Genomic DNA, 24,604 nt, shown 5'->3' with positions numbered 1-24,604 from the left:
GCTCTCCAGCGACCAGCGATGCCGAGGTCCCCGGGTAACCAGGGTAAACATCGGGTTGCTAAGCGCAGGGCCGCGCTTAGTAACCCGATGTTTACCCTGGTTACCAGCGTAAAAGTTAAAAAAACAAACAGTACATGCTCACCTGCGCGTCCCCCAGCCTCTGCATCCTGACGCTGACTGAGCTCCGGCCCTAACAGCACAGCGGTGACGTCACCGCTGTTGCTTTCACTTTCAGTTTAGGGCCGGCGCTTTAGTGCCAGGAAGCAGAGGCTGGGGGACGCGCAGGTGAGTATGTACTGTTTGTTTTTTTAACTTTTACGCTGGTAACCAGGGTAAACATCGGGTTACTAAGCGCGGCCCTGCGCTTAGTAACCCGATGTTTACCCTGGTTACCAGTGTAAAATATCGCTGGTATCGTCGCTTTTGCTGTCAAACACGGCGATACACGGCGACCTAGCGACCAAATAATGTGCAGACCTTCTAGCAGCGACCAGCAATTTCACAGCGGGATCCAGATCGCTGCTGCGTGTCAAATACAGCGATATCGCCATCCAGGTCGCTGCAACGTCACGGATTGCTGGCGATATCGCCTAGTGTGACGGTACCTTTAGTCTGTTTCAGTAGACTCAACAATCATGGGGAAGACTGCTGACTTGACAGATGTCCAGAAGGCAGTCATTGACACACTCCACAAGGAGGGTAAGCCACAAAAAGGTCATTGCTTAAGAAGCTGGCTGTTCACACAGTGTTGTATCCCAAGCATATTAATGGAAAGTTGAGTGGAAGGAAAACATGTGGTAGAAAAAGGTGCACAAATAACCGAGATAACTACAGCCTTGAAATGATTGTTAAGAAAAGGCCATTCATGAATTTGGGGGAGATTCACAAGGAGTGGACTGCTGCTGGAGTCATTGCCTATCCAGGACATGGGCTACAAGTGTCGCATTCCTTGTTTGAAGCCACTCATGACCAATAGACAACACCAGAAGTGTCTTATCTGGGCCAAAGAGAAAAGGAACTGGACTGTTTGCTCAGTGGTCCAAAGTGTTGTTTTCAGATTAAAGTAAATTTTGCTTTTCATATGGAAATCAAGGTCCCAGAGTAGGGAGGAAGAGTGAAGAGGCACACAATCTAAGCTGCTTGAGGTCTAGTGTGATGTTTCCACCATCAGTGATGGTTTGGGGAGCCATGTCATCTGCTGGTGTAGGCCCACTGTGTTTTATCAAGACCAAGTCAGCGCAGCCGTCTACCAGGAAATTTTAGAGCACTTGATGCTTCCCTCTGCCGACAAGCTTTTTGGAGTTAATAATAATAATTTTTATTTATATAGCGCCAACATATTCCGCAGCACTTTACAATTAAGCTGGGACATGTACAGACAATAAATTCAATACAAGTTAAGACAATTTAAACAGTGACATTAGGAGTGAGGTCCCTGCTCGCAAGCTTACAATCTACAAGGAAATGGGGGGGACACAATAGGTGAAAAGTGCTTATTATTTCAGGTCTGGCAATTATAATAAATAGGGATTTTCATACAAAGCTGCATGATCTGGTCATCAGCCCGTGTGTTTAAGTGCAATAGTCAAGTATCAAGTGCAGTTATCGTGTGCATGGAGGGTGTGGAGACAGATGAATAGTAGGGTGCAGATTCAAAATAATATTTGGAAGGAGGGAACAGGTTAGTTTACTGAGTAGTTGATGTGGTAGGCTTGTTTGAGGAGATGGGTTTTCAAAGCGCGCTTGATTAGGTCGGGGCTAGGTATCAGTCTGATCGTCTGGGGAAGTGCATTCTAGACAGCTGACGCAGCACGAGAGAAGTCTTGTAGACGGAGGTGCGAGGTTCGGATTATGGGGGATGTTAGTCTTAGGTCATTTGTAGATCGGAGGGCACGTGTAGGGCGATAGACAGAGATGAGAGAGGAGATATAAGGCGGTGCAGAACTGTGGAGAGCTTTGTGGGTGAGAGAGATGAGTTTATACTGGACCCTGTAGCGAATGGGTAGCCAGTGTAATGACTGGCACAAGATGGAGGCATTGGTGAAGCGGCTGGAGAGAAATATGACCCTGGCTGCCGCATTCAAGATGGATTGGAGAGGAGAAAGTTTGGTAAGAGGGAGACCGATCAGAAGAGAGTTGCAGTAGTCCAGACGAGAATGAATAAGAGCGACAGTAAGAGTCTTAGCAGTTTCAAAGGTGAGAAAAGGTCGGATTCTGGAGATGTTTTTAAGATGCAGGTGACAGGAGCGAGTGAGTGATCGGATATAGGGAGTAAAGGAAAGTTCAGAGTCGAATATGACCCCAAGACAGCGGGCATGCTGCTTGAGAGTTATGGTTGAACCCTCCATGGTAATTTCAATGTTGGGTAGAGTGAGGTTAGTAGAAGGGAGAAACACAAGAAGTTCCGTTTTGGAGAGATTTAGTTTCAGATAGAGGGAGGACATGATGTTAGAGACAGCAGACAGACAATCATTGGTATTCTGAATTAGGCTAGGGGTGATGTCAGGGGAAGAAGTGTATAATTGGGTGTCATCAGCATAGAGATGATACTGGAACCCAAATCTGCTGATTGTTTGTCCAATAGGGGCAGTGTATAGAGAGAAGAGGAGGGGGCCTAGGACTGAACCCTGCGGAACCCCGATAGTAAGGGGATGAGGAGAGGAAGAGGAACCGGCAAAAGATACAGTGAAGGAGCGGTCAGAGAGGTAGGAGGAGAACCAGGAAAGGGCTGTGTCCTTGAGGCCTATAGAGCAGAGCATAGTGAGGAGGAGCTGGTGATCCACAGTGTCAAATGCGGCAGCGAGATCCAGGAGAATCAGCAGGGAGCAATGACCTTTGGATTTAGCTGTTATTAGATCATTAGAGACTTTAGCGAGGGCAGTTTCAGTGGAGTGTAAAGAGCGGAAACCAGATTGTAAGGGGTCGAGAAGAGAGTTATCCGAGAGATAGCAGATTAGACGGGAGTGGACAAAGCGTTCCAGGAGTTTAGAGATGAAGGAAAGGTTAGAGACAGGTCTGTAGTTAGCAGTGCAGTTCTGGTCCAGGGATGGCTTTTTAAGTAAAGGGGTTATTATTTCATTTTTAAATGAGGAGGGAAAGATACCTGAAGAAACAGAGAGGTAAATATTTTAGTCAGGTGAGTGATGACCACTGGTGAGAGAGACTGCAGGAGATGTGAAGGAATGGGGTCACTGTTGCAGGTTGTAGGCCGAGCAGAAGCGAGGAGCTTGGAAACTTCTTTTTCTGAAACAGGCTCAAAGATGTCTAGTGAGCTTGAGGTGAGGCAGGGATGGGCATCCAGGTAGTGAGGAGATTGGGCTGAGATATCTTGATGGATGTGGTTGATTTTTTCTAGGAAATAAGAGGCCAGATCCTCACCGCTGAGGTTGGTGATGGGGGCCTGTAGGTTTAGGTTTCAGGAGGGAGTTTAAGGTTTCAAAAAGTCGTTTTGGGTTGTTGGATAGTGAGGTGATGAGGGTGGTGAAGTAGGATTGTTTGGCCAGCTGAAGGGCAGAGTTATAGTTATAGTTTTGAGCTTGAACTTATAGTGGATGAAGTCTTCTGCTAAGGCCGGCGTCACACTCGGCGTAAGACAATACGGTCCGTTTTTTACGTCCGTACTACGGCCGTAATACGGAGAAATGTTCCCAAAATAGTGATCCGTAGTCAGGGTGTGTCAGCGTATTTTGCGCATGGCATCCTCCGTATGTAATCCGTATGGCATCCGTACTGCGAGATTTTCGCGCAGGCTTGCAAAACCGACATCTAATGGATTTATGTGCTCAAATGTTCGGGAAAACATATATACAGTATATATATATATATGTCATTGAGACACATATATATATATTCTGTATTTAGATTTCATTCAGCGCGATATCTGTGAACAGCCGGTAATTCAATTACCGGCTTTTCATTTCTCCTGCACAAACCCGACAGGATATGAGACATGGTTTTCATACAGTAAACCATCTCATATCCCCTTTTTTTTGCATATTCCACACTACTAATGTTAGTAGTGTGTATGTGCAAAATTTCAGCGCTGTAGCTGCTGAAATAAAGGGTTAAATGGCGGAAAAAATTGGCGTGGGCTCCCGCGCAATTTTCTCCGCCAGAATGGTAAAGCCAGTGACTGAGGGCAGATATTAATAGCCAGGAGAGCGTCCATGGTTATTGGCCCCCCCGTGGCTAAAAACATCTGCCCCCAGCCACCCCAGAAAAGGCACATCTGGAAGATGCGCCTATTCTGGCACTTGGCCACTCTCTTCCCACTCCCTGTAGCGGTGGGATATGGGGTAATGAAGGGTTAATGCCACCTTGCTATTGGAAGGTGACATTAAGCCAGATTAATAATGGAGAGGCGTCAATTATGACACCTATCCATTATTAATCCAATTGTTGGAAAGGGTTAAAAAACACACACACACATGATTTAAAAGTATTTTAATAAAATAAACACAGCGGTTGTTGTAATAATTTATTGTTCTCTCAATCCATCAGGAACACCCTCGCTTGGAAAAATAATAAACGCACAAGATACATACCTTCTGGTGAACCGTCTCGTCCCACGAAGTAATCCATCTGAAGGGGTTAACTAATATTACAGGCAGGAGCCCTGCTAATGCAGCTGTGCTCCGTGCCTGTAATCCCCGGGTGCTGAAAGGAAAGCAGTGATCTGTACTTACATTGAGTCGCGGTGATGCGCCCCTGCTGGATGTTCTCATGAACTGCAGCCTGGGAACTTTTTCCCACGCTCCAGGACATATGAGGACATCCACCAGGGGGCGCATCACCGCGACTGAAGGAAATGTAGGTCAATGACCTACATTTCATTCATTCGCCGGGGATTACAGGCACGGAGCACCGCTGCATTTAGCAGGGCTCCTGCCTGTAATATTAGTTAACCCCTTCAGATGGATTACATCGTGGGACGAGACGGTTCACCAGAAGGTATGTATCTTGTGCGTTTATTATTTTTCCAAGCGAGGGTGTTCCTGATGGATTGAGAGAACAATAAATTATTACAACAACCGCTGTGTTTATTTTATTAAAATACTTTTAAATCATGTGTGTGTGTGTTTTTTAACCCTTTCCAACAATTGGATTAATAATGGATAGGTGTCATAATTGACGCCTCTCCATTATTAATCTGGCTTAATGTCACCTTCCAATAGCAAGGTGGCATTAACCCTTCATTACCCCATATCCCACCGCTACAGGGAGTGGGAAGAGAGTGGCCAAGTGCCAGAATAGGCGCATCTTCCAGATGTGCCTTTTCTGGGGTGGCTGGGGGCAGATGTTTGTAGCCAAGGGGGAGCCAATAACCATGGACCCTCTCCTGGCTATTAATATCTGCCCTCAGTCACCGGCTTTACCATTCTGGCGGAGAAAATTGCGCGGGAGCCCACGCCAATTTTTTCCGCCATTTAACCCTTTATTTCAGCAGCTACAGCGCTGAAATTTTGCACATACACACTACTAACATTAGTAGTGTGGAATATGCAAAAAAAAGGGGATATGAGATGGTTTACTGTATGTAAACCATGTCTCATATCCTGTCGGGTTTGTGCAGGAGAAATGAAAAGCCGGCAATTGAATTACCGACTTTTCACTAACACCGCTGCGTATTTCTCGCAAGTCACACTGCTGGTCCGTGTGGAATCCGTATTTTTCTCGCCCCCATAGACTTTCATTAGCGATTTTTTTGCGCAATACGCTGACAAACGCAGCATGCTGCGATTTTGTACGGCCGTAGAAAGCCGTATAATACTGAACCGTAATATACGGCTAATAGGAGCAGCCCCATTGAGAAGCATTGTGCCGTATGTAATGCGAGTTTTACGGACGTAGTTTCTGCGCTCTTACGTCCGTAAAACTCGCCAGTGTGACGCCGGCCTAAGAGAGATTTTCTCCACTGCCGCTATGCACACCTTGAGCAACGCAGAAGAAAGCGTGGAAATGTAATTCTCCAGCAGGACTTGGCACCTGTCCACACTGCCAAAAGTACCAATACCTGGTTTAAAAACAACAGTATCACTGTGCTTGATTGGCCAGCAAACTCGCCTGACCCTAACCTCATAGAGAATCTATGGGGTATTGTCAAGAGAAAGATGAGAGACACCAGACGCAACAATGCAGACGAGCTGAAGGCAACCAGGGCTTCCATAACACATCAGCAGTGCCACGGGGTGATCGCCTCCATGCCACGCCACATTGATGCAGTAATTGATGCAAAAGGAGCCCCGACCAAGTATTGAGTGCATTTACTGAACATACAATTCAGTAGGCCTACATTTCAGATTTTAAAAACATTTTTCAAGCTGGTGTTATAAAGTATTCTAATTTACTGAGATAATGACGTTTGGGTTTTCATTGGCTGTAAGCCATAATCATCAACATTAACAGAAATAAGCACTTGTAATAGATCACTCTGTTTGTAATGACTCTATATAAGGTCGGGTTCACATTTGCGTTCGGGGACTTTGCAGAGGGCTGCGTACGTCCTCAGTTAAGCCCCGCCTACGTCCTGCGTACCTATCTTTAACATTGGGTAAGCAGGACATGCGGATGTATGCGAATGCGTCGTTTTGACGCTTCCACCGTCCGCACAAAATGCAACTTTTTGCGTTCCAGAGCGGTCGGCGGGTGCGTCAAAACGCATCCGCATACATACGCATGTCCTGCGTACCCAATGTTAAAGATAGGTATGCAGGACGCATGTAGAAGTATGTAGAGGTAGGCGGGGCTAAACAGAGGACATACGAAGCCCTCCGCAAAGCCCCCGAACGCAAATCTGAATTTAGCCTAACATATGAGTTTCACTTTCTGTATTGAAAAACTGAAATAAATGAACTTTTTGATGATATTCTAATTTTGTGAGAAGCACCTGTATTTAATGTGAGCATGTACCAGTTACATTGTACTTTACTATTTGATCCTCCATTGATTCCTCCCACGGTGAGCAGCTCTACAATATATTTCTTTGCTCTGTGGTTGTGGTAATGTGTACAGAGTATCTTTATAAGAATAATATAAAACATCAAGCACTTACATCTCTGCTGTACAGATCGCAGAATAGGCAAGCTGATCGGAACATGATCAATTTCTATTGTTTCTCCATTCACCCGGATCACTTTCCCACGGAGTTTCACATTTTTCTTTATAAATTTTTCGGGGATTTCCTTAGCACTTGTAAATTTCGTTATCTGGTAAAAAAATATAATTTATTGCTGATGTTTGACAAAATAAAAAAACATCCATATTAAAAAAGGAGCAAAATCACTGAAGACTCCAATTTGTGAATACAAACATCATGATGAAGTCATGTGTACAGACCCCAATATACAAGACTGGAGGCCATCTCCAGTCTCTGTTCACATAGAGCTTTTTGAGCATATCTTTTTAGAGTAGATTTGCTTCAAAATCCACTTCAATACCCACTTTGAAAATAAAATCTATTCAAATTATATGAGATGTCGACTTTGCTGGTCATACTAGGAGGACTTAGAGAATTTTTTTGTTCTTAGAAAAGGTTTTGAAAAATTTCTGATGGAAAAGGAAAAAGTGCATATCATTTCTTTAACCCCTTTACCCCCGAAGGTGGTTTGCACATTAATGACCGAGCCAATTTTTACAATTATGACCACTGTCACTTTATGAAGTAATAACTCTGGAAGGCTTCAACGGATCCCTTTTGATTTTTCTTATTTTTTATTTATTTTTTAAATATTTTTACAATTATTTAAAAAATGTTTGTTTTTTAACTTTTTTACTTTGTTCTACTATGGGACTATAAGTTTTTGCAGGCTTATTGCTTCTACAGCATGGGGATGCAGCAGCATCCCCATTTTGTAGAAACTGTCAGCTCTGCACCGACAGGGAAAGTTGCTGCTCATGCACCGCGCATGATCAAAAAGTTTCCTATTTCAGTGACCTAGATGTTATCATGACAACTTCCGGTCATCATGGCAACGATCGGGACCTCGCATCATACCACAGGGTCTCTAATCCAAAGGCAGAGGGGCTGTCAGCCCTCTGCCAGCTCACGGAATGCTGCGATCGCATTCAATTGCAGCACTTCGGGGACTAAAGTGCCAGAAGTGGTGCGTGACCACCTGTGTGCGTGGGCAATCGTGCAGACGTCATAATCTGTCCCTGATCAGATAGACCCAGGGCACACAGACGGATTATTACATCAGATGTCAGAAAGGGTTAAAGTACAAATCATTCTTTTGTCTTGTTATCAGCATTGTTCCCGTCCTCATCTGTACCCACACTGTGACCAGCCGGATCACATGACATTTTCAACGTAGACTAGAAGTCACTTTTCAATATATTCCTGAGGACCTTGATATGAAAATTGTATAGCTTTAAATACATTACAAGCGTAGGTCATACTTACCAGTCTTATGCTCCGTGCGCACAAAACGATGCCAGCAATTGCCAAACCTGTGCTAATATTCTGCAAAACAAATTTTAGTCATGAATGAAAATTATGAACATCACACATATAAAGTGGGTGAAATAAGCATTGTATGGTATCTCTATCAGACCTAGTACTTTGCCTTAGGAGGAGATCAATTTGATATCAAAACTTGTGGATTGCAAATGTTGCAAAGCTACATCTTCTATTCTTTGGACAGGCACTATCAGTTGCACCTGTGGCTGTTGAGATAGACAGATACACAGACAGACAGATACATAGACAGATACACAGAAAAAGGGAAATTAGACTTACCGTAAATTCCATTTCCAGGTAGTCCCTCAGGACAGCACCATGGAGGACGTCCTTCCTTGACCTATAGCGGGACAGGATCATAGAGAGGTTAAAAGGACCCTCCCACCTCCACCCTCCAGTGTTCTTTCAAAGTACCACCGAAGGATGGAAATAAATGGTCTAAACGTGCCTTTACAAACACGTGTGTAATAACCATTAAATGGCTTCTTCTTAATTTCGAGCCATGGTGACCCGAAGGACGAACGATCTGCCGGTAGATAAATCCCGAACAATCCTAAAAACAGACACATAAGGGAGGGAACTATGGGTGCTGTCCTGAGGGACTACCTGGAAATGGAATTACCGGTAAGTCTAATTTCCCTTTTTCCATTACGTCCCTCAGGACAGCACCATGGAGAATACCAAAGCAACTCTCCCAGGGTGGGTACAGAAGCCCAGGAATCAAAGTCCCAGGCAAAAACCAGACTAAATATATAAAGGATCTGAAAGATCAGAAAAACCATGGATATCTAAAGAGATCCACAAAGAAAATCACCATAGTGAGTGCCTGGTATACATCTATAATGGCCAATTTCAGTATGAATGTGGTAAATGAAATAAGCATCAGGAGCAGAGAGTGAGATACAACCATTGTACTCTAATACCAATAATGAACCACAGCAAGTTATTTATTGTGATAGATACTTATAGACATCGCAGCCCCAGAATAGGTTTAGAGAACCTTATTGCCCAGCAAAATATGGTGAAAGTCACAGCCACCACACAATGAGGACTGTACCGACCAATAATAAGCTGCATGTGCTTATAACCCAGGATTGTTCCTTCATCGATCCTTCTGGGCTCAGGTTAAAGGTACCTTCACACTGAACAACTTAACAACGATATCGCTATCAATCCGTGACGTTGCAGCGTCCTGGATAGCGATATCGTTGTGTTTGACACGCAGCAGCGATCTGGATCCTGCTGTGATGTTGTTGGTCGGAGCTAGGAGGCCAGCACCTTATTTTGTCGCTGGATCTCCCGCAGACATCGCTGGATCGGTGTGTGTGACACCGATCCAGTGATGTCTTCACTGGTAACCAGGGTAAACATCGGGTTACTAAGCGCAGGGCCGCACTTAGTAACCCGATGTTTACCCTGGTTACCAGCGTAAAAGTAAAAAAAAAAAAAACACTACATACTTACATTACGCTGTCTGTCCCCCGGCGCTGTGCTTCTCTGCACTGTGTAAGTGCCAGCCGGAAAGCAGAGCACAGCGGTGACGTCACCGCTCTGTTTTCCGGCCGCTGTGCTTACACAGTGCAGAGAAGCACAGCGCCGGGGGACAGACAGCGGAATGTAAGTATGTAGTGTTTTTTTTTTTTTACTTTTACGCTGGTAACCAGGGTAAACATCGGGTTACTAAGCGCGGCCCTGCGCTTAGTAACCCGATGTTTACCCTAGTTACCCGGGGACCTCAGAATCGTTGGTCGCTGGAGAGCTGTCTGTGTGACAGCTCTCCAGCGACCAAACAGCGACGCTGCAGCGATCGGGATCGTTGTCTGTATCGCTGCAGCGTCGCTAAGTGTGACGGTACCTTAAGTCTTGGTTACAGACCAGCTTACCGTACTACAAGGAGACCTGCAGGACAGAGGTCCTGGACTGCGGGAAGATCAAACCAGTAACAGTTAGTACATGGATAATGGCAGAGCATTGGAATGTACGCACACTACTCATCCAGGAGATCACGTCTATTCCAAATCCTTAAATGTCTAACCCCAAGTAAGGGTTATATATTATTGAAACTAAGGAATACACCATCCGGCAGGTAATATCTCCTGCCATTACCAACGTCGGCCTTCTCATTAGAAGCGCTGAAAGAGAAACGTGGATCATCACTCCTGTTTTACTTGATGTTAGACACAGGGTGTCCGGACTCTGAGTCGATGAAGGTGGTGGTGGTAGTGCTAGTAAAAATCTTCCGACACTTGAAATTATTCGGAACTGCATTTATATGAGTCATTAGTCCAGACATTATAAGTATGTCAACTTATTTGTCCATATATGCATATTACGCACATACATATCCCAAGAGGCAATCTTCTCAGGGATCTTTATACACCCAGACTGCCATTGTGGGAGTAACCATATTCCATGGCTAGAGAAAAGTAGGTTTCTTCCTCATTATGGAGGGAGATTATCTACTACGAGGCAGTGAGACTAAAGGTACCTTTACACATAACGATTTCGTTAACGATATCGTTGCAACGTCACGCTTTTTTGTGACGTAGCAACGATCCCGCTAACGATCTCGTTATGTGTGCCAGCGACCAACGATCAGGCCCCTGCTGGGAGATCGTTGGTCGTAGGGAATGATCAGGACCTTTTTTTGGTCGCTGATCACCCGCTGTCATCGCTGGATCGGCGTGTGTGACGCCGATCCAGCGATGTGTTCACTTGTAACCAGGGTAAATATCGGGTTACTAAGCGCAGGGCCGCGCTTAGTAACCCGATATTTACCCTGGTTACTATTGTAAAAGTAAAAAAAAAAAAACAGTACATACTCACATTCCGATGTCTGTCACGTCCCCCGCCGTCAGCTTCCCGCACTGTCAGTGCCGGCCGTAAAGAAGAGCACAGCGGTGACGTCACCGCTGTGCTCTGCTTTACGGCCAGCGCAGACACAGTCAGTGCGGGAAGCTGACTGCGGGGGACGTGACAGACATCAGAATGTGAGTATGTACTGTTTTTTTTTTTTTAACTTTTACAATGGTAACCAGGGTAAATATCGGGTTACTAAGCGCGGCCCTGCACTTAGTAACCCGATGTTTACCCTGGTTACCCGGGTGCTGCAGGGGGACTTCGGCATCGTTGAAGACAGTTTCAACGATGCCGAAGTCGTTCCCCTGATCGTTGGTCGCTGGAGAGAGCTGTCTGTGTGACAGCTCCCCAGCGACCACACAACGACTTACCAACGATCACGGCCAGGTCGTATCGCTGGTCGTGATCGTTGGTAAGTCGTTTAGTGTAACGGTACCTTAAGGGGTCTTAACAGTAAGAGCCCTGGATACAGTTTCATTTATCTTAGGAGCCGTGACTGCTGTACGAGCCGCGAGAATGGGATCCTCTGCCACGACACAGTGCTGCTGCTTCACCACAAGGTACAAAAGGCAGTGCTGATGTCCCTGGAAAACAAACCGCAACAGACTTATGAGAAAAGAATCTGTCTGTCTATCTGATTGCCGAATGTGGAGTTTGGGAAGGATTAATAATAACAACAATAATAAACTTCCATCCATATAGTGTCCACATATTCCGCAGCGCTTTACAGTTTGACAGTCTCAAACACAACAGTCATAAGTAACAACCATATAATAATTAAAGCAAAAAAAACCCACCTTGCTCCTGAGAGCTTACACTCTACAATGAGGCAGGGAAGATACAAAGTACAGGGGTGTATCAACAATGTTTTATTTACAATGATGGCACAGCCATCTTCAGGGGGTGGGGATAGATGGAGATAGTGAATGGCTACACACACACACAAACATAAAATGAGTTTGATTAGGGAACGTGATAGGCCGCTCTGAACAAATGTGCCCTGAGGGTGCCCCCAAAACTATGCAAATTGTAGATGGTCCTAATATCTTAAGGCAAAGCATTCCAAGGCTGAAGGAGTCCCTTCTTTCAACTCGTGGGATTTTCTGCTCCCAGGACAGTAGTATGTCCTTTTATAGGATGTACCAAAATGACGTATGTCATCTTTTAAAGCTAATTATGTAATAGACTTGCCTTTAGCACTCAAAGTAGAACCTACCTGAGAGATCTGTACCAAACAGAAGAAATGCAGATTTTACTAAGCCAATTCAAGCCTGTTTGCTTGACTAAGCACTGTTGTAAAGAATGAAGTAGCAGAAGCTGGATCTGGGTCCAAAACACAAGGACTCCATATCCAGAGTTGAGGCCCAAAAAATGTGAAGTGGTAGGCCCATGATACAATGTGCGACCACACAACAAGGCACCAGACAGAAGGTCTGACCCAGTGGCTCACAGCCAGAGGCGAAAAAGGCACCAAGCCCGACACACTAATAATACCCCGAGGCAAAGGGCACCGAAACCCTATGATGCAATATGATGCATATAGGAACTATGAAGCAATATAATGCATTATGATGTCCAAAGGCACTATTAGTCTGATTCAATATGATACAAAATGATGCACATAGGAATAATGAAGCAGTATGATGCAATATGATGCATGAAGTAACTATGAAGCGCTATGGTGCATATAGGAACAATGAAGCACTCTGATGCATATAGGAGCTATGAAGCAATAAGCTGTAATATAATGCACAAAGGCAATATGAAGCACTATGATGCATATATGAACCTTGAAGCAATATGATGCATAAAGGCAATATGAGAACTATGATGCATATAGGAACCATGAAGCAATATAATGCAATATGATGCAGAAAGGCAATATGAGGCACTCTGATGCATACAAGAACAATGAAGCACTATGATGCATATAGGAACCATGAAGCAATATGATGCAATATGATACATGAAGTCACTATGAAGCGCCATGATGCATATAGGAACCATGAAGCATTATGATGCAAATAAGATGCAGAAAGGCAATATGAAGCACTCGATGCATAAAGGAACCATGAAGCAATATGATGCACAAAGGCAATACGAAGCACTATGATGCATATAGGAACAATGAAGCACTATGATGCATATAGGAACCATGAAGCAATACAATGCAATATGATACATGAAGCAACTTATGAAGCGCTATGATGCATATAGGAACTATGAAGCAATATGATGCACAAAGGCAATATGAAACAGTATGATGCCACAGAGGCACTCAATATGATGCTTAGAGGCACTATGATGTAGTATCATGCACAGAGGCACTCAATATGATGCATAGAGGTACTATGATGCAGTATGATGCATGGAGGCACTCAATATGATACATAGAGGCACTATGATGCAGTATCATGCACAGAGGCACTCAATATGATGCATAGAGGTACAATGATGCAGTATCATGCACAGATGGCACTCAATATGATGCATAGAGGTACTATGATGCAGTATGATGCACGGAGGCACGCAATATGATGCATAAGCAGTATGATGCAGTATTATGCACGGAGGCACTCAATATAATGCATAGAGGCGCTATGATGCAGTATTATGCACAGAGGCACTCAATATAATGCATAGAGGCGCTATGATGCAGTATTATGCACGGAGGCACTCAATATGATGCATAGAGGCACTATGATGCAGTATTATGCACGGAGGCACTCAATATAATGCATAGAAGCGCTATGATGCAGTATTATGCACGGAGGCACTCAATCTGATGCATAGAAGCAGTATGACTAAGCAAAAGAGCCATCTATCAGAGTTCCAGATAAATCTCCACTCTGAACAGTACATCTCATTTGTCAGACTGACTCCACCCGAAGGGGCTAATTAATGAGCAGCAGCTGGAGGGCAGTCTTGATGGAGACAATGTGCTGAATTAACACCTTGTGTCCTGCTCTGGATAGTTAGGTTGCAAAGAAAAGTGAAACACTTGCTTATTGAACCAGAAAATGGAAAGCATGCTTCCAAAAAGTCACTCTGAAGCCCAATCATAAGGCTCTGTGCAGACAAGACCTGCAACTAACTGAAGTCCAGTCATGAGATGTAGCCTGGACATATGGCCCTACCATAGCCTAGAGGTCCAAGGCCTAGCTTCAAATGGGTTCCAGGTACAGCTTCGGCACAAAGGCATGAGACTAGAGTCAGCCCAGAGGCCCAGGCCATCAATGCAACATTAAACCATGCACTCACCTGTGCTGACTCCATACCTGCTAGAAGACAGGGGGAGCTGGTAATGCCGAGAGCCTACCGTGGAAGGAAGCGGCATCCCATCAGGAATGCTGCATTACTGCCTGTGCCCCCTTCCGTGTTCCATCGAAGAACGCACGCCGATCTTATGTGCCGGCGCCCCTTTCTGACGTCACCGGAAGCACAATGGACTTCTCCACCACACAACTTTCGGGAGTAGTGCTGTTTTGCCGGTCGGCGTCCGAGCCGAGAGCCCCCACCGGGAGGAAGCGGCTCTACCCAGAAGCCCGTCCGCTCGACTGGTCTCTGGGGCTGAGGGACTCCCCACCGGGGAGTTTCCACCCTGGGCTACTTGACAGGGGGAAGGATTGGACCTGCCGCACAATCCCCCTAAGCCCATTGCACAGGTTGACTGTTGGCTGAGGAACCTCTCAAAGAGGAGTCGGCCACGGTCCGTCTAACCAGGAAAAGGGAAGGTTGAGACCCCCAAACTCTGAGTCCATCTGGTACAGCACTGGTAGCTGAGGGACCTCTACCCAATTAGGTTCGGCCACGGACCACTTGATAGGGGGAAGAGAATCCACAGGCTATCTTCACTCTAGGAGCAACCTCTCATATGTCCGTCCCTGTAGGGACAAGAAAAAACACTGGAGGGTGGAGGTGGAAGGGTCCTTTTAACCTCTCTATGATCCTTTCCCGCTATAGGTCAAGGAAGGACGTCCTCCATGGTGCTGTCCTGAGGGACATAATGGAAAGAAAGATACATAGACAGATACACAATCCCACCTCTACCCTCCCTTATCCTCCCCTGTTTTGAAGTCCACTCTGTCCGTATCTACTCTCCCTGCAACCTCCAAGTGGCAGTCATATACCGACCTCCGGGCCTGGCCACTACCTTTATTGACCAATTCTCCACCTGGCTTCTTCACTTTCTCTCTGCTGACATTCCCACCATCATCATGGGTGACTTCAACATCCCCACTGATACCCTTCAGTCAACAGCCTCCAAACTTCTGTCCCTTACTTCATCTTTTGTACTTACTCAGTGGTCCTCCTCAGCCACCCATACAGACGGACATACATTAGACCTGGTCTTCACCCGTCTCTGCTCTTTATCTAACCACCACCTCCCCTCTCCCTCTATCCGACCATCATCTGCTCACTTTCTCATCCATGTGCTCCTCACTGGTCACCCATGTCCAGCAACATGCGCACCCCCGCAGAAACCTTGCACACCTAGACACCCACACACTCTCTGACTCTATTCTACCACTGGCATCTATATCCTCACTCCATGACACAGACAGTGCCACTGCATTCTACAATGCCACTCTCGCATCAGCTGTTGACCCGGTTGCCCCTCTCGTTCGTGGCAGAGTGCGACGTATCAATAGACAACCCTGGCACAATAACACCACTAAAAAGCTCCAGCAACTGTCCAGGGTTGCAGAGCGGCGTTGGAAGAAAGCACATTCGCAAGACGACTTCACTGCATTCAAACAGGCAACACTAGCTTTTAAATCTGCTCTCACCTCTGCTAAACAGGCCTACTTCACAACCCTCATATCTTCCCTATACTACAACCCCAAACAGTTATTCAAAACCTTTAACTTCCTCCTCCACCCCCCACTGCCCCCTCCAACCTCCCTCATCTCTGCTGAGGACTTTGCTACACACTTGACAAACAAGGCTTCATTGTTCAACGACCACAACCCCTTTGTACACCAGGCCAATGCCCAAACCTCATAACCTCCCTATCCAACATCACTGAAGGGGGGCTTAACTGTCTCTTCTCCAAATCGCACCTCACCACCTGAGCGCTCAACCCCATCCCATCTCACCTCCTTCCCAACCTCACCACCACTCTTATCCCATCCCTAACCCACCTCTTCAACCTTTCACTAACTTCTGGCACCTTCCCTTCTGCTTTTAAACATGCTACAATCACGCCTATCCTTAAAAAGCTAACCCTCGATCCAACTGCTATGTCCAGCTATCACCCAATATCGCTGCTCCCATTTGCTTCCAAACTCCTGGAGCAGCACGTCCACGCTGAACTTTCCTCCCACCTCTCATCTAACTTGCTCTTTGACAATCTACAATCTGGTTTCCGCCCCATCACTCAACTGAGACAGCCCTGACCAAAATTACTAACGGCCTATTTACAGCCAAAGCTTATGGACAATACTCTGTACACCTCCTTCTAGACCTGTCCTCTGCTTTCAACACAGTTGACCATTGCCTCCCACTACAGATCCTCTCCTCCTTTGGCATCAAAGACCTCGCCCTATCCTGGATCTCCTCATACCTTTCCAACCACACATTCAGGGTCTCCCACTCCCACACTACCTCCTCATCCCACCCTCTCTGTTGGAGTCCCCCAAGGCTCTGTTATAGGACCCCTACTCTTCTCAATTTATACACTTGGCCTAGGACAACTCATAAAGCCTCATGGATTCCAGTACCATCTTTATGCTGATGACACTCAGTGTCACCTCTCTGCTGTCCAGAATCCCGGAGTGTCTATCAGCCATATCCTCCTTCTTCTCTCGCTTCCTCAAACTTAATGTGGACAAATCTGAACTCATCTTTCCTGTATCTCATAGATCTTCCTTATCTATCGCAATTAACGACATCACGTTTTCCCCTGTACCGGAAGTCTGCTGCCTCGGAGTAATCCTTGACTCTGCCTTGCCCTTCAAACCACACATCCAAGCTCTTTCCACCTCCTGTCGCCTCCAGCTCAAAAATATCTCCAGAATCCGTCCTTTCCTCAACCGTCAATCTACTAAAATCTTGTGCATGCCCTCATCATCTCCCGCCTTGACTCCTGCAACATCTTTTTCTGTGGCCTCCCTGCTAACACCCTTGCACCTCTCCAGTCCATCCTTAACTCTGCTGCCCGACTAATTCATCTCTCTCCTCGCTACTCCTCCGCTTCCCCCCTCTGCAAATCTCTTCACTGACTCCCATTCCCTCAGCGTATCCAGTTCAAATTACTAACACTTACCTACAAAACCATCCATAACCCGTCTCCTCCATATATCTCTGAACTAATCTCCCGATATCTTCCATCACGTAATCTCCGGTCCTCCCAAGACCTCCTTCTCTCCTCCACACTTATTCGCTCCTCACCCAACCGCCTCCAAGACTTCTTCCGAATATCCCCCATCCTCTGGAATTCTTTGCCCCAACACGTCCGACTATCAACCACATTCGGATCCTTCAGACGGAACCTGAAAACCCACCTCTTCAGGAAAGCCTACAGCCTGCACTGACCCTGCTGCCTCCTCACCACTACCGAAGCTACAGCCTCACCAACACCGGAGCTCCTGCAACCCTCAACCTATTGTCTCCTTCCCCATCCTGTAGAATGTAAGCCCGCAAGGGCAGGGTCCTCGCCCCTCTGTATCAGTCTGTCATTGTTAGTTTGCTTACTGTAAGTGATATCTGTAATTTGTATGCAACCCCTTCTAATGTACAGCACTATGGAATCACTGGTGCTATATAATAAATAATAATAAATACAGACAGACAGATACAGACAGAAACACAGACAGACAGATACATAGACAGACATACACAGACAGATACACAGACACATATTAGCGTTTCACTACCAAGGTGCCACACAAGAATGACCTTCGCAATCTAATTGTTGCAAAACATATTGATGGCATTGGTTACAGAAGAATTTCTAAACTTCTGAAGGTTCCAGTGAGCACTGTTGGGGCCATAATTCAGTGGTGGGGAAAACATCATTTCACCATAAACCTGCCATGACCAGCTGCTCCACACAAGACTTTAGATAGAGGAGTGAAAAGACTTATCACAAGAGTTGTCCAAGAGCCAAGGACCACCTGTGGAGAGCTAAAACCTGAAAGCAGGTGCAATTTTTTCAAAGAAAACTATAAGTAATGCACTTAAGGTTCATGGCCTGTACACACCATTACCATGCAAGACTCCATTGCTAAACAAAAAGCATGTTCAAGAGCATTAGAGTTTGCTCAACCAAGACAAGCGTTTGAAATACTGGGAGAATATAGTCTGATCAGATGAGACTAAAATTGAACTCTATGGAAGCTATAATGCACACCATGTTTGGAGGTCAAATGGCACTGCATATCACCCCAAAACACCATACTAACCGGAAGTTTGGAGGTGAAAGGATTAATGGACAAATGTACCAAGACATTCCTGATAAAAGTCTGCTGCCATCTACCAGGATGGTGAACATTTCAGCAAGGCAATGATCCAAAACACTCAGCCAAGGAAACTCTCAACTGATTTCAGAGAAAGAAAATAAAGCTGCTAGAATGGCCGAGCCAATCACCTGAATCCAATATAAAATTTATGGAAGGCACTAAAGCACAGAGTCCAAAGAAGGAGCCCACGGGACCTTCAAGATTTGAAGACTGTTTGTGTGGAAGAATGGGCCAAAAATCACACCTGAGCAATGTATGCGACTAGTTTCTCCATACAGGAGGCTTCTTGAAGCTGTCATCACCAATAAAGCCTTTTGTACAAAATATTAAATAAATGTCAGTAAGCGTGTTCAATAGTTTTCCCTGTGTCATTTCTCATTATTACACATAATTTATGGCCATCTATGGTTTGATTTTTTTGCCGGTGTGGTTTGGATGGTTTGAGCGTGCATGCAATGGGATGGGATGGATGCGGATTTGAAAACATTGTCCTGTTTCGAAAATTATTCCGCCATAGGTTCAGTGCAGAAAAATTAAACAAAACGATAAGCTGGTGCAGCAGCAAGTGGTAACATAGGTTCAGTGATGAAAAAACTATGGGGGATCGAAATCGGACAATTTCATAGCAAACAGGGTACGATCATAGATCTCTGGCATCACACAATCATGTAAGCAAGAAGCCTGCCCACTCTCCTATAGTCAGTGTTAAGCTATGTTCACACATTGCGTTTCTGCTGCTTTTTATGCCAATTATAAGTTGCGTTTTACAGTACCAGCAAAGTCTATGAGATGTCAGAAATCTCATGCACACACATTGGTTTTATTTTCCTGAGTTGGAAAACTGCTGTATTTTTGCAAACTGCATCATGTCACTTCTTTCAGTGTTTTTTTCCAAGTATCTGCAGCGTTTTTCACCAGTCGGAAACAATGGGTAAGCGCAATAATGCAGCAATACACGCAGGCATCAGGTATTGCTGCGTTTTTGGTGCAAAAATCTAAGGACATTGAGACATGCTTTTTTTTTTTGGGGGGGGGGGGGGGAGGGCAGGGGTATTTTTTCAGCTCCAAAATCCATATAAGAATGCTTCAAATACTCTTTGAATAAGTTTCTTACTGATTCCATTGAGAAAACAAAAATAGAGTGCGAATGGTGCAGGTTCTTTTCTTTTTGAAATCAATAGAAAACCTATTCAAAGTGTTTTTATATAGATTTTTAAGGACATGCTTGAAAATCCTCATAAAAACAGTGTGTAAACGTACCCAAGAAGATAGTGACTTGTGCGGTGTACTGTTGTTAGAGCCATGAGGAGGTGAACACTTTGGCTGCAGGATTATGGGACGGCCTGCCCTGTCCTTAGAGGGGCGCCCAGCATTACAGGTGTGTGACTCTAATTCTCAGCGTGTCCTTACAGGGGCGCCCAGCATTACAGGTGTGTGACCCCAATTCTCAGCCTGTCCTTACAGGGGCGCCCAGCATTACAGGTGTGTGACCCCAATTCTCAGCCTGTCCTTACAGGGGCGCCCTGCATTACAGGTGTGTGACCCCAATTCTCAGCCTGTCCTTACAGGGGCGCCCAGCATTACAGGTGTGTGACTCTAATTCTCAGCGTGTCCTTACAGGGGCGCCCTGCATTACAGGTGTGTGACCCCAATTCTCAGCCTGTCCTTACAGGGGCGCCCTGCATTACAGGTGTGTGACCCCAATTCTCAGCCTGTCCTTACAGGGGAGCCCTGCATTACAGGTGTGTGACCCCAATTCTGAGCCTGTCCTTACAGGGGCGCCCTGCATTACAGGTGTGTGACTCTAATTCTCAGCGTGTCCTTACAGGGGCGCCCAGCATTACAGGTGTGTGACTCTAATTCTCAGCCTGTCCTTACAGGGGCGCCCAGCATTACAGGTGTGTGACTCTAATTCTCAGCGTGTCCTTACAGGGGCGCCCAGCATTACAGGTGTGTGACCCCAATTCTCAGCCTGTCCTTACAGGGGCGCCCTGCATTACAGGTGTGTGACCCCAAGTCTCATCCTGTCCTTACAGGGGCGCCACGCTTTACAGGTGTGTGACCCCAATTCTGAGCCTGTCCTTACAGGGGCGCCCTGCATTACAGGTGTGTGACTCTAATTCTCAGCGTGTCCTTACAGGGGCGCCCAGCATTACAGGTGTGTGACTCTAATTCTCAGCGTGTCCTTACAGGGGCGCCCAGCATTACAGGTGTGTGACCCCAATTCTCAGCCTGTCCTTACAGGGGCGCCCTGCATTACAGGTGTGTGACCCCAAGTCTCATCCTGTCCTTACAGGGGCGCCCTGCTTTACAGGTGTGTGACCCCAATTGTCAGCCTGTCCTTACAGGGGCGCCCTGCATTACAGGTGTGTGACCCCAAGTCTCAGCCTGTCCTTACAGGGGCGCCCTGCATTACAGGTGTGTGACCCCAATTCTCAGCCTGTCCTTAGAGGGGAGCCCTGCTTTGCAGGTGTGTGACCCCAATTCTCAGCCTGTCTTTACAAGGGGCCCTGCATTACAGGTGTGTGACCCCAATTCTCAGCCTGTCCTTACAGGGGCGCCCTGCTTTACAGGTATGTGACCCCAAGTCTCAGCCTGTCCTTACAGGGGCGCCCTGCATTACAGGTGTGTGACCCCAATTCTCAGCCTGTCCTTAGAGGGGCGCCCTGCTTTGCAGGTGTGTGACCCCAATTCTCAGCCTGTCCTTACAGGGGCGCCCTGCATTACAGGTGTGTGACCCCAATTCTCAGCCTGTCCTTACAGGGGTGCCCTGCATTACAGGTGTGTGACCCCAATTCTCAGCCTGTCCTTAGAGGGGAGCCCTGCTTTGCAGTTGTGACCCCAATTCTCAGCCTGTCCTTACAGGGGTGCCCTGCATTACAGGTGTGTGACCCCAATTCTCAGCCTGTCCTTAGAGGGGAGCCCTGCTTTGCAGTTGTGACCCCAATTCTCAGCCTGTCCTTAGAGGGGCGCCCTGCATTACAGGTGTGTGACCCCAATTCTCAGCCTGTCCTTAGAGGGGCGCCCTGCTTTGCAGGTGTGTGACCCCAATTCTCAGCCTGTCCTTACAGGGGCGCCCTGCATTACAGGTGTGTGACCCCAATTCTCAGCCTGTCCTTACAGGGGTGCCCTGCATTACAGGTGTGTGACCCCAATTCTCAGCCTGTCCTTAGAGGGGAGCCCTGCTTTGCAGTTGTGACCCCAATTCTCAGCCTGTCCTTACAGGGGTGCCCTGCATTACAGGTGTGTGACCCCAATTCTCAGCCTGTCCTTAGAGGGGAGCCCTGCTTTGCAGTTGTGACCCCAATTCTCAGCCTGTCCTTAGAGGGGCGCCCAGCATTACAGGTGTGTGACCCCAATTCTCAGCCTGTCCTTACAGGGGCGCCCTGCATTACAGGTGTGTGACCCCAATTCTCAGCCTGTCCTTACAGGGGAGCCCTGCATTACAGGTGTGTGACCCCAATTCTCAGCCTGTCCTTACAGGGGCGCCCTGCATTACAGGTGTGTGACCCCAATTCTCAGCCTGTCCTTACAGGGGCGCCCAGCATTACAGGTGTGTGACTCTAATTCTCAGCGTGTCCTTACAGGGGCGCCCTGCATTACAGGTGTGTGACCCCAATTCTCAGCCTGTCCTTACAGGGGCGCCCAGCATTACAGGTGTGTGACCCCAATTCTCAGCCTGTCCTTAGAGGGGCGCCCTGCATTACAGGTGTGTGACCCCAATTCTCAGCCTGTCCTTACAGGGGCGCCCTGCATTACAGGTGTGTGACCCCAATTCTCAGCCTGTCCTTACAGGGGCGCCCTGCATTACAGGTGTGTGACCCCAATTCTCAGCCTGTCCTTACAGGGGAGCCCTGCATTACAGGTGTGTGACCCCAATTCTCAGCCTGTCCTTACAGGGGCGCCCTGCATTACAGGTGTGTGACCCCAATTCTCAGCCTGTCCTTACAGGGGCGCCCTGCATTACAGGTGTGTGACCCCAATTCTCAGCCTGTCCTTACAGGGGCGCCCTGCATTACAGGTGTGTGACCCCAATTCTCAGCCTGTCCTTACAGGGGCGCTCTCGCCTGTCCTTAGGGGGGTGCCCTGCATTACAGGTGTGTGACCCTAATTCTCAGCCTGTCCTTACAGGGGCGCCCTGCTTTACAGGTGTGTGACCCCAATTCTCAGCCTGTCCTTACTGGGGCGCCCTGCTTTGCAGGTGTGTGACCCCAATTCTCAGCCTGTCCCTACAGGGGCGCCCTGCATTACAGGTGTGTGACCCCAATTCTGAGCCTGTCCTTACAGGGGAGCCCTGCATTACAGGTGTGTGACCCCAATTCTCAGCCTGTCCTTACAGGGGCGCCCTGCATTACAGGTGTGTGACCCCAATTCTCAGCCTGTCCTTACAGGGGCGCCCTGCATTACAGGTGTGTGACCCCAATTCTCAGCCTGTCCTTACAGGGGCGCCCTGCATTACAGGTGTGTGACCCCAATTCTCAGCCTGTCCTTACAGGGGAGCCCTGCATTACAGGTGTGTGACCCCAATTCTCAGCCTGTCCTTACAGGGGCGCCCTGCATTACAGGTGTGTGACCCCAATTCTCAGCCTGTCCTTACAGGGGAGCCCTGCATTACAGGTGTGTGACCCCAATTTTCAGCCTGTCCTTACAGGGGCGCCCTGCATTACAGGTGTGTGACCCCAATTCTCAGCCTGTCCTTACAGGGGCGCCCTGCATTACAGGTGTGTGACCCCAATTCTCAGCCTGTCCTTACAGGGGCGCCCTGCATTACAGGTGTGTGACCCCAATTCTCAGCCTGTCCTTACAGGGGCGCCCAGCATTACAGGTGTGTGACCCCAATTCTCAGCCTGTCCTTACAGGGGCGCTCTCGCCTGTCCTTAGGGGGGTGCCCTGCATTACAGGTGTGTGACCCTAATTCTCAGCCTGTCCTTAGAGGGGCGCCCTGCTTTACAGGTGTGTGACCCCAATTCTCAGCCAGTCCTTACAGGGGCGCCCTGCTTTACAGGTGTGTGACCCCAATTCTCAGCCTGTCCTTACAGGGGCGCCCTGCATTACAGGTGTGTGACCCCAATTCTCAGCCTGTCCTTACAGGGGCGCCCTGCATTACAGGTGTGTGACCCCAATTCTCAGCCTGGAGGCCATTCCCAGCTCTGCACCATGGCCAGCAATGTGTCCCTCAGCACGCAGGACCCCACCCCACACATCACCTGGGGGGACACACACATCATCGTACACGTATAATACCTCCCAACACAATAGTAAACAGTACTGTACTGCTGAAAATACAGGGATCAGTGGAGCAGCGACTCCCCATACACCTACAGCAGCCACAACGAAGCAGACACACCGCCTACCCGGACTAGATACAAATGCGAATCAAGCAGCCGGGAAGTCTTAGCGACCATGTTATCTGCGGGGTCCCCGTCACTAGGCGCCATGTTGGCACAACACGAAAGGGAAAAAAAAATCTACTGCCATACACCTTATGTGCAGCAGGGGGCAGCAGAGTCCTATGTAATATACGACAGCAAGATTCCGTGTTACATCCTGTGTACACTAGGGGGCGGCAGTGTAACCTGAGATACCGCGGCCTGGAGAATGAGCGCAGCCATGTGTGACCTGACCTGGCAGTGAGCTCGGGATGGAGCGGTGCGATCAGCTCAGTGTGTGCAGCATGAGATTGTACCACAAATCATCTATACACATTTGGGCCTGAGTCCCGTGTATAATATACGGGTGCTGCATGCAGCTATGTACTCCAGAGTTGCCTCATAGACTTTAGAGAAACCTTCGCACTGCATAGCTGCATCACGTCTGCGTCAGC

General features: G+C 47.3%; 1 protein-coding gene across 1 annotated transcript in view; it reads right to left on the bottom strand.

Moving 5' to 3' along the window:
• The window catches only part of C2H3orf33 (chromosome 2 C3orf33 homolog), a 35,787-nt gene extending 11,517 nt beyond the window's left edge, over positions 1-24,270 (bottom strand). Inside the window, exons 1-3 of the mRNA XM_077290703.1 lie at positions 24,135-24,270; positions 8,402-8,461; positions 7,052-7,205 (exon numbers count right to left, since the gene is read on the bottom strand). Of these exons, the coding sequence (XP_077146818.1) occupies positions 7,052-7,205; positions 8,402-8,461; positions 24,135-24,218 (298 nt within the window). The 5' untranslated portion in view covers positions 24,219-24,270. The remainder of the gene's footprint in view (positions 1-7,051; positions 7,206-8,401; positions 8,462-24,134) is intronic.
• Between the last annotated feature and the right edge of the window lie 334 nt (positions 24,271-24,604).

Source organism: Ranitomeya variabilis, chromosome 2 (assembly GCF_051348905.1).
Source record: "Ranitomeya variabilis isolate aRanVar5 chromosome 2, aRanVar5.hap1, whole genome shotgun sequence".
NCBI lineage: Eukaryota > Metazoa > Chordata > Amphibia > Anura > Dendrobatidae > Ranitomeya > Ranitomeya variabilis.
This window is presented reverse-complemented; position numbering and strand designations above follow the sequence as displayed.